The sequence below is a fragment of the Sturnira hondurensis genome, unplaced genomic scaffold, assembly GCF_014824575.4.
Source record: "Sturnira hondurensis isolate 20B ecotype Veracruz unplaced genomic scaffold, ASM1482457v3 Scaffold0020787, whole genome shotgun sequence".
NCBI classification, from domain to species: Eukaryota; Metazoa; Chordata; class Mammalia; order Chiroptera; family Phyllostomidae; genus Sturnira; species Sturnira hondurensis.
The window spans coordinates 2,681,317-2,691,818 of NW_028093418.1; the positions used below are offsets into that span (position 1 = coordinate 2,681,317).

Genomic DNA, 10,502 nt, shown 5'->3' on the forward strand with positions numbered 1-10,502 from the left:
GGCCATACCCCAAGTCTGCTCTTAGGACCTGGAGATTGAAACAGCTGTCTTTACACCCGCCTGTGGCCTAAGCAATGACTGAACGCCCGGACTGAGCTCTGCAAGATGCGGAGGAATCGGTTTACCACCCAGTGTGCAAACTAGATTTACTCACCATGCCTGGCTGCAAGCTCCCCCTTTCTCTCTCACATAAACTCTGCTTTTATCTCTGTGGAACGAAGTCAATCTACTGATGCATGTGCTTGTACACCAGTAACCAGCAGGCCAATAACCCACTGAATGTCTTTGAGTTATTCTTACACAGCAGCCTGGAGGCAGGGCTCTGTTACCGCCCTTATTTTATAGAGGACTTGGAAGCTCAGAGCGGTAAGGCTACAGAGTTGGTGAGTGGGGAGAGACTTGCCCCACACACCCCACCTGTTCAGGCCTCCAGACCAGATGCCCCTTCCTCGCTCAGACCCAGACCTGAGCCAGGAAGGGCAGCAAAACCACCCTTGAGTGGCCGGGGTGTGAGGCCTGCCTCCCCACATCCCCCGCCACTCCATCTGTCCCTGGGGAGCGAGGCTGGTCCCATGCCTGCTTCTCCCTCATGGGGGGTCAGAGCCCACACCCCACACACTCAGATCTCCCTCTGGGGCCCCACTTCACCGGTAGGTGAAGACGCCAGCCCCCCGCCTGGTGTTCTGGCTCTGCACGTGGCCCTTGGCTGGTGTCACGCTGCCCTTCCTGGGACAGACCCTCCCACTCCTGCCCTGCCCACCGTCCCCCTTGGTGGGATGATCAGAGAAGAGTTTCTCTTCCCCAGGGACCCTCAGGGCCCAGCAGAATTGCCTCTTCATCCTGACAGCCTGTGTCACCCCATGCTAGGTTGGGGCTCCCGGACTGGGAGGTCAGCACAGAGTCCCTCCACAGCTGTGTCCACAGCTGAGGAAGGACCTGAGCAGACAGGGTCCCAGGAGCACTAGGGGGCTGCCCCTGGGGAGGGTGCTTTCAGAGCCTGTGCCCCTGAGTGTGTGAGTCACAGCCAAGTGACACAGGGCCTGGTCTCCATGTGTGGGAATGGGCGTCCACACCCACACAGCCCATGTGGAGGGGCCACGGCCTGTCTGTGGGTCTACGTGTGCACACAGGTGACTGGTGCTCTGGAGCCTGGAACTGTCTGCACATCTAAGTCCACCTGAGGGCATGTGTGCACACAGGTGTGGCTGCAGTGTCTGGGCCAGACTGGGGGCTCTCCTGATGCAGTGCCCCCCACTCCTGACCATGCTGCGGTGAGGGAGGGGCACCACGCCTTCACCTGGACTCCTGCCCAAAGCTCCAGCCCAGCCCCACCTCCAGCCCCTGCCACCAGCAGCCGCCCGCTGCTGCCTTTGGAAACCAGTGGAGGGGCCTCTTGGAACAGCTGTCGGGGTGGACCCACTCAGCAGCGGGGTGGGCACGCCCACCCTGGCAACTCTGCTCCGCAGGACCACCCTGCTTCTTTCTGTGAGCCTCAGTTTCCTCACGTGTAAAACATGGTGACAGTCCCCTGAGTCACGCGAGAACTAGATGGGCTGACTTCCAGTCAATGCTCACTCACTGGGAGCTATGGCAATTATGAAAATAATCGTTATTATTACAAGTTCAAGGGTTTGCATCTAAGGCATAGCCCCGAGGAGTAGGCCAAAAGGAAGCTGGGAGTGCTGTGCCCCGGGTCAGCAGAGGGCAGGGGTGGCCTCAGACGGAGCCATGGGGGGTTCAGTCGTGCCCAGGGGAGGGGCGTGCGGGCCGAGTGGCCTGGGGGATGTTCCCAGCCCAGAGCACAAGGGCTCTCCTGTGCAGAGGAAGTCATGTGGGGCTGAGGCGGCGCCAGCCAGGCCTGAGGACAAGGGCGATGAGCCCTGCCCGAGAGACGGCATCTGCCCGCAGCCAGCACGCTGTCCCAGACTGGAGCTGCTGCCGAGCCGGCTTCGGGGCCTCTCCCTGCCGCAGCCTCATCTGCCCAGGGGCTTCTGCTGTGCGTCCCTGTCCTGCAGGTTGGCTCTGTCACCTTGGGGAGCCTGTTCCAGGAGCAGGGGCTGAGCTGGCTGCCTCCTCTGGCCAGGGTGACACTGGACCACTGTCCTAGTGCTTGTCTGCCTTCTGCTGCCGCAGGGCCTGCAGGAAGATGCCTTTCACCTGGGCCAGGGTCTCGTGGTACATCCGGAAGTCCTCCTCCTTTCCCTGCAGGGCGCTGCCCAGGGCGTTCCTCAGTGTTTCATTCTCCTCCACCTGGATGGCCAGCCTGCACCACACGGAGAGAGGGCTCGGTGAGGCCCGCACTGGTGTGCATGCGTGCATGTGTGCCCAGGACTCTGGGGTGGGACTGCCCACACGACTGCTCCTCAGGTGCAGGTCCTCTCTGCCCCGTCCCATCCTCTCCTTGGAGGAATACCACGCGACATTCCTCTCTGCCCGCCCACAGCCCTCGGCCCTGTACCAGGTAGCTCCCCAAAATGTTGGCTGCCCCAAGGATAGTATTCGTTTGGAAAGGTTTCCCCTCCTTCCTTTCCCATCATTGCATTTGACCTTGAAAGGTTAATGGAGTGACAAAGTGGGTTTGGCAACCCACTTTTGCACAGTAAAACTTCTCTCAGGCCTTTGGGGTTAGCGGGGTCATGGCTGAGTCTCTCTGCCTCCTGAGGGCCAGTCACTGAATTACAGGCCTACCAGCCACAGCCCAGCAGGGCCGGTCTTCTGTGCAAAGGGAAGTCAAAGGGGAGGGTTGCAGTCCTTCTGCCCATCAAAGCACCTCCACCCAGACCACGCCACCCTCAGGAGAACAGAACGGGGAGCACCTGGTGGTCAGCTCCTCCATCTGGGATTCCACGGGTATGCTGGAGAGCTGGCTGAAAGAGGGGTCTTTTCTCTCACTCCCACTCGGGTTGTGCCTGGTGTTAGAGCCAGGCAGACCTGTGGGGCAGCGGCATCACTGTCTGTGACAGGCTGTGGCCCTGTGCTAACGCTCTCCCTCTCCTCCCCCACCTGCCTACTTCCTGCTTTTCCCACCTGTTAAAACAGTACACCTCCTTCGAGGTGCAGGACAAGGCTGCCTCCCTCTGGAAACCCCCCCGATACTGCTCTGGGTTCCCCTGGACACTGGCTTTGGCCTCTGCTATAGCCCTAACTTTGCACCAAGGGGGTTCCTCTCGCTCCTCTGTGCGTCCTTGTACTTTACAAATTTCTAGAAACTAGCTCGGCCTGAGGTCTGGCTTGTAGGTTGAGCCTAAGTCTAGGCAGTCACTTCATCTGATGTCCTCATACTACAGCGACCCCCTGTCCGGTCCCCATCCTGTCCAACAGCTCCACACCCACAGATGGCCCAGGGTGGCTGGGGTCAGGGACCACAGAATGCTCCAAAAAAGAAACCAGAGCCCAGCTGGTGGGGAACTGGGGCAGGATCCCAGCACCAGAAACCCTCTGTGCTGGAAAGGCCCTTGAGGTGGGCAGTTCCCAAGGCAGTGTCATTCAGGGGGTGTCACCAGGTGTTGCAGGCCTTGCTTTGAGCCATAGCTCCTGCCTCTAACCTGTCACGTCTTTTATTGGCTTGTCTGTTTCTGGTCTATCTTCTCCACTGGGCTGGAAGTGCCTCAAGGGACCGAACCCCGGAATCAGGTCTCTTCATTTTCCAGATGGGGGCTGTGCCATGCTCCGCAGGCAGAGGGGCACTGCTGTGCCCATGTCATGAGCCAGCGGGTGGCAGAGGCCCCGTGGACACTTTCTCCCAGGCAGTGGCCCTGGGCTGTCTGGGCAGCATCCAAGTGGTCTCTCCTGCCAGGGGTCGACCCTCCCAGGTTGGGGGGCCTAGCTGCTCAGCAGAGGGTGAGCCTAAGGCCTGGAGGCAACACACCCTTTGGGACATGTTCCTGAGGTCCCAGGAGGGCCAGCGGGGTTAAGACCCAGGACCCCCCTCAGCCTGGATTCACAGTGGCCCCTGGAAGACCCTGTTGAGCCCTGGGCCTGCTGCTGAGAGAAGGGAGAAGGGGACCATGCCCCCTCTGCGTCTCATGGTGTGATCTGATCTGGGCTGGGAACAAAGGCCCGAGTGTCCCTGGCTGGGGGAGGGAGGGGAAGTCCTGGGGTGCTGGGAGACAGGGCAGCACCCCCACTGGACAGCCTGGAAGGCTGCAGGTTGGGATGTCAAAGGGAGGCAGGCCCAGCCCTTCTACACTGGAGATCCCCCTCACTGGGGGTCAGCCACCCCAGAACGGCTTCTGGCCCTGGCATCCCGCACCCCAGCTTGCCCCAGCCCCACAAGATGCTAATGCTGCTGGTCTGGCAACTGTCCTTTGAGAACCACTGTGTCAGAACAACAGACCTTTTCGTTTAGGACAACAAGCCCTGCTCCGCAGCTGGGTGTGGTCATGGGCCTGGCCAAGGCGCTGAGAGCAGAGGTGATACAGGCAACCTTAGGGGCCCTGCTTTAACAGGCAAGGAGCGGGTCGTCCCCTTCCGGCTGCTGGTGGGGTAGCTGAAGCAGCCACTTTAGACCACGAGATGCAAGCTGAATGTTGAGGACAGTGGCACACATGACAGAGGAGCCCAGGTCCCCAGGCCTGTGGAGAGGCCCCTTCAGCACCACTTACAGTGACGACAGTGGGAGGCAGCAAGGGATTGCTCTGCCGGTCAGCTGCCAGGCTCCCCAGTGACCCGCTTTGCCCCAGGACCAAAGTCAGCTGGGACAGAGGGTTGAGGGATGAGGTGGGGTGGTGGCTGAGGACATTCAATGAGTGCCCTGCCGCCTTATGCTAAGGGCTCATAGGTGAGCTGGGCCAGGGACATCTGGGGCACGGTGCTCTGGGGCTCCTGGGTCTGACTGGGAGGTGGTGGGGTGGGGTGGGGTGGTGGGGGGAGGACACACAGCAGCAGGGGCAGGCCGAGCCCCACCCCAACAGAGGCCTCTGCTCCCAACGTCCTCCTGCACGGGGCTCCCCGCCCCACCCCGGGGCCCCGGGGCCCCTGGGCTGCCCCACCTGTCTTGCTGCGGGAGGCTGCTCTCTGGGAGCCCGCCACCCTCCCAGGCTCCAGGCGCATCTTCTCCACGTGCTGCTCCAGCGCCACGGCGCGCTGCCGCTCCGCCTGCAGCTTCCGCTCCGACTCCAGAAGCTTGCCGTCGCTCTCCTCCACCCTGGGGACCGGAGGACATGCGGGGGGCTGCCACTCACCCTGGCGGGCTGCACAGCCCCCGCCCCAGCCCACCTGCTCGAGTTCTCACGGGGTGCGCATGTCTCACACGGTGGCGGTGGCACCTACTCTTCTTCATGTTTACCGCAGTGACGTGTTCCCCCAGGAACGTGCATTTAAAAATCTGCTCCCCAAGGCTCACAATGAGGATACCTGTCCGCTCCCCTCTCTGCCTCACTCCCAGTTCCTGCTCGCCAGAGGCAACCTCTTCCAACACTTTTCTGGCTGCCTCCGGGACTGTGCTGCCTCGTTTCCACAGACGCTTGTGCCACTGCTTTGAAGGGTTAAATATAACCTTTGACCTTGTGTTGTGCAACAGGAGAGTGTAGTTTTATTTCAGTACTTACCCCTTACCCAACGGAACCACCTCCCCAGTGTGGTTAGATTACCGTTGGGGGGTGGGGGGGCAGAATTAACATGAGGTGGGATATTTGTTTTTGTTCCTGCCGTTACAGATGACCACAAACATAACAGCTTACAGTGACACATATTTATGGTCACAGTCCTCTAAGTCAGAGGATCCAGCTGGGCCTGGTGGGGTCTCTGCCCCAGGCTACACAAGCCACATCAAGATGCTCGCGGACCTGGGCTCCCACCTGGAGGTTCTGGGGGAGAATCGACTTCCAGGTTCATCCGGGTCATTGGCAGAATTCAGCTCCGGTTGAAAGACAGAGATTCCCGTTTCTTGCTACTTGTTGGCTGGGTCATTACCACCTTTGCGAGGCGACTTGGCCCCTCTGTGGTCCCAGCCAGGCAGGGACCCTTCGGCTGTGCCTCCCTCTGGCTTCCGCAGCATCTCTCTGACAGAGCCCCGTGGGGGGAATTTCTCTGCTTTTAAGGGCTCAAGTGATCACACTGGGCCCACCCAGTAATCTGAGATAATCTTCCTACGTTAAGGTCCATAACGATAATTGCATCTGCACAGTCCCTTTTGCCGTGTAATACAGAGTTTGCAGGCATGGTTGCCGGACGCAAATGGCACAGGGGCCACTGTTCCCCACAGGGGGCTGCAGTGGAAACGGAACGGCTACATTTTCTTTCTTCATTGTTGCTTCTCTTGGAGCTAAGGATTGTTTTCTGTTTATTATTGTTATCTTCTGTATGCCTGTCATGAATTCAGGTGCCTTGCAGACCTTGCTGTTTGGTTATTTCGCACAAAGGACTTGTTTAATCTCATCAGGACCGGGGCTATGGTCTTCCCTGTGGTCGAGTGTGGCATTTGGTGATATTAAAGGCTCGGCTAGAAGGCCGAGAGTCCCTGAGATTTAGCCCAGGCAAAGGTCACATACACGTGCAGATCAGCGCGGCCGCTGGGAAATTTACAGTGTTGGGGGGACATGGTCTTGGCACCTTGGGGAAGAGTGGAGAAGGCACTGAATGGTGATAATTTTGAAAAGTATACAACTGCTAAAACAAAACGTGATAGGAACACAGTGCACAGCTCTTAAACGAAGAACCCACACAATCTAAAAATCCATCAACAGGGAGGAGAGAGTAAGAGGTAACACACTTGTACCATGTAGCATGACAGAATGTTGGGGGAGGGGAGCTGTGCTGTTCAGCGCTGTGGCTGGCGTGTGAGGCCCACGTGCAGCTATTTAAATGAAAATTAGTGAACATTGAAAGGAATTAAAAATTCAGATCCTCAGTCACACTAACCTCCTCTAAATGCTCAAAAGTCCCATTGGCTGATGAGGACCTCGCTGGCCAGCACAGACATAGCCCATTTCCATAGAACAACAGAAAAGCCTGCTGACCAGCAGCGAGAGGGAAGGAGGAGGAGCTCCATGTGTACAGACTAAACAGACCACAAGTCACAGGGCTGGTGAAGAGCAAGCACCTCGAGAATCCGTATAAAACTCTTACATAAATAAATGCTAAGTAAATCGTAGTGGGTTAACACAATGCAACACTCTGCAACCGTGAAAAGGATCTGTCCTGACACAGGGAATACCTGCGATGTATCACCTGGCAAAGTAAGTAGCAGAAGACTGCGCATAGTAGCTGAACTAACTTTAAAATGTATAATATTGAAGCCCTGGCTGGTGTAGCTCAGTGGATTGAGCACGGGCCTGCGAACCAAAGGATCACGGTTCAATTCCCAGTCAGGGCACATGCCTGGGTTGCAGGCCAGTTCCCAGCAGGGGACGCACCAGAGGCAACCATACACTGACATTTTTCTCCCTCTCTCCTTCCCTTCCCCTCTAAAGATAAATATAGAAAATCTTTAAAAAAATGTATAATATTGAAAACATATAAACAAATCGATACTAACGCTGATGTAGTTCAGCCCGTGTACTGAAATGGGAATCTTTGGCAGTTACTGACTAGTTATCTCTGGGGAAAGGGGCTCTCATTTTTCTGTTACATTTTTTCACTAGTGCTTGCATATAGGGAGCCGTTCTGCGTGGCGTGGAAATGTAGTTCAGCACCCATGTGGAAAACCACTGGGAAGCAAGTCGGCACACAGGAGCCATGCCCACGGACAGGTTTTCCCATGGGGAATCAGGACTGCATTGTACCTCGACTGCTATGAGACTTGCTTTTGCTAAAACTCCCTCACCCTGAATTGAGGCAGAGAGGGTTTACTGTAACTTCCTAAAGTCTTTGCTAGACCTCCCAAGTATGGGGTGTAACCAGTTTGATCACTTTTCCTCTTGATCTGTAACATCCTTCTCTTTGAAGCAATTGACAACATTCTTTCCTATGTTATCTGTAAAAGGTAATCACCTGCAGTGAACCTGTGCATAGTAAATGAGGATCATCCTCAGTGTAATGTACCCAGAAAAGCAATAAAAGCTTGTCCAGGCAAGGGTCAGGGCCCTCTCTCTCACTTAGAGAGTGGCCATGGCGTCCCTTTTTCTTCACAGGACTTCTGTGGTCTGTGTGAATTTGTCTCTCTCGGCCACGACACACGGATTCTGCCCGCCAGGATCCGCATTATTTGCATTTTGTTTAAGTTTATATTCCATTTGTGGTGGGAGAACAGTAAAAGAAACTAACAGCAAACACCATATAAAACACTAAAGCACTTTGCGAGTTGTTCCCGCAACATTCAGAAACATTTGGAAACTAGACCAGCACTCCCGTGCTCAGGAAGTCCTAAACCAATCAATTAAAACCCGTGACCAACCCGTGACCACTAAAACCTCAATTCTCCACAGCAACAAAAGTGGAACCATTCTGGGGAAGCACTTCCGTGACCTAAGAACTTCCAGGAGAAAAAACACACTGAAGGTAAGCTCATGGAAGCAACACAGAAATACCAACCACGTGGGAGACAGTTCACCATGAGGCGCCCCTAAGTCAGTGGGTGTCACTTGGCACCTTAAGTCAGGAAGATGATGGAGCGACTTTAAAGGGACTGAGCTGAAAAGTGTGAAAAGAGAAAGGCCAGGAATCTTAATGAAAGAACAAATGCTGTAAGAAAACAGGAGGTTTTACACAAAAAAGACTGGCTAGAAATGGAAAACACAGTTTAATAACTGGGTTTCATGGCAGATGAATTACAGCTGAAGGGAATGAGTAAGCCAGAGACAGATCTGAAGAAACCACACTGAAGTTAGCCCAAATATTAAGAATGTTTAGGAGTGGGAGAAAAGAAGATCTAACACATATTGACTAGGATAAGGACAATGGGAGAGACAATATACAGATGGAAGTCCTTGGAATGAAAAGCACACTAATTCCTAAATAGCAAAAATGAAATGAAATGAAATAAAATAATAAAATAAAATACCTGACACATCATAGGGAGACTTCAAAATGTCAAAGACAAAGAGAATCTCTGAAGAAGCAGCCAGGGAGAAAGGGCAGACACATCCATGTCAAGCGGATAACACATTTCCTTGTAGCAACAGCAGATGCTTAAAGACAGCGGACTGTCATGGCCTCCAAAGGCCGAGGAAAACACCCCTCTCTCTGGAATTCTATGCCCGAGTATATTCTCAGTCTCGAGAAAGGCATAACAAAGACACTTCCTCTGGCCTCTCCCAACTAAATGAATGATGCACATCAGTAAAAGAAAACTGAGGAGAATAAAAAAAGAAAAGATTGAGATGCAAGAAGCAACAATGAGTGGGAAGACATTTTCAAGCATGTTCGCAAAAGTAAGTGAATATTGACTGTTTTTTAACCTGACAAATATGGAGGGTTTATTTCAGAGGGTTTAAAAAAGAATGTGGAAGAGAACTATTAGAAAATAGTAACATGAGCTCTGGCTGGTGTAGCTCAGTGGATTGAGCGCGGGCCTGTGAGCCAAAGGATCTCAGTTCGATTCCCAGTCAGGGCACATGCCTGGGTTGCAGGCCAGTTCCCAGTAGGGGATGCACGATAGGCAACCATACATTGGTATTTCTCTCCCTCTCTCCTTCCCTTCTCCTCTAAAGACAAATACATAAAATCTTAAAAGAAAAAGAAAATAGTAACATGAAAGATGCACGTGGGCAAGCCCCTCTTAACATAGTCTAAATTTATCCCATTGCTCAAAGTGACAATGAAAAACCCACTGAAAAAGCCACTGACTAGACTTTCTGAGTTTCACATTAAAGTCAAGGGTAAGCACTAAAAGAATAGAACTCATAACATCCAAACTCATATACAAGGTGAGGAAATAAAACTTGATCCACCCAAAATCCTAAGAGAGAAGAATGAAGGCAAAAGAGCAAAGAATATCATGCCAAGTAGAAAACATAGAGATGACTGAAATATTTCCAAATATTACAAAAATGAGCATGTATTGACCTTTACTGTTCAGACACAAATTCTCAGATGGAATTTGCAAACACAGCGAACTACAGATGAGATCTATCTGGAAAAAGCCCAGACATTGTTAAAATAACAAGACCAGTTTGTGCGACATTGCTGCAACCTGGCAGCCAAGGAGAGTGGACTGGAATGCGCATGTGTCAACAATGACAACTTCACTGTACTAGTCAGTGGGGTGGTAGACACTGCTGAGTGAGCATGTGTACTGTGTGGCCATCACATTCAAAATGACTGAGTGAGAAGAGCAAGGAATCTGCACCAAGTTGTGTGTTAAGGTTGAACATTCCTCTGCAGAAGCTATTTGGATAACTCAGGAGGCCACAGCTACAGGCAACTGGTGACCGGCAGCTTCATCACCACAATGCGCCTGCTCGGGCATCACGTCTCATGCAGAGTTTTTTGGTGAAACACCCAATCACCCAGGTGACTCAGCCCCCCCTACAGCCCAGATTTGGTGCTCTGTGACTTCTGGTTTTTCCCAAAACTAACATCACCTTTGAAAGGAAAGAGATTTCAGACTGTTGATGAGATTC

General features: G+C 53.5%; 1 protein-coding gene across 3 annotated transcripts in view; it reads right to left on the bottom strand.

Moving 5' to 3' along the window:
• Nucleotides 1-800: 800 nt before the first annotated feature.
• The window catches only part of CCDC13 (coiled-coil domain containing 13), a 39,292-nt gene continuing 29,590 nt past the window's right edge, over nt 801-10,502 (bottom strand). For 2 of the 3 annotated variants that reach the window (XM_037030582.1, XM_037030581.1), the window contains 3 exons: nt 4,992-5,146; nt 2,817-2,931; nt 801-2,263 (listed from right to left, as the gene is read on the bottom strand). In XM_037030582.1, the coding sequence (XP_036886477.1) occupies nt 2,104-2,263; nt 2,817-2,931; nt 4,992-5,146 (430 nt within the window). In that variant the 3' untranslated portion in view covers nt 801-2,103. The remainder of the gene's footprint in view (nt 2,264-2,816; nt 2,932-4,991; nt 5,147-10,502) is intronic. The other variant, XM_037030583.1, reaches the window with a different exon arrangement.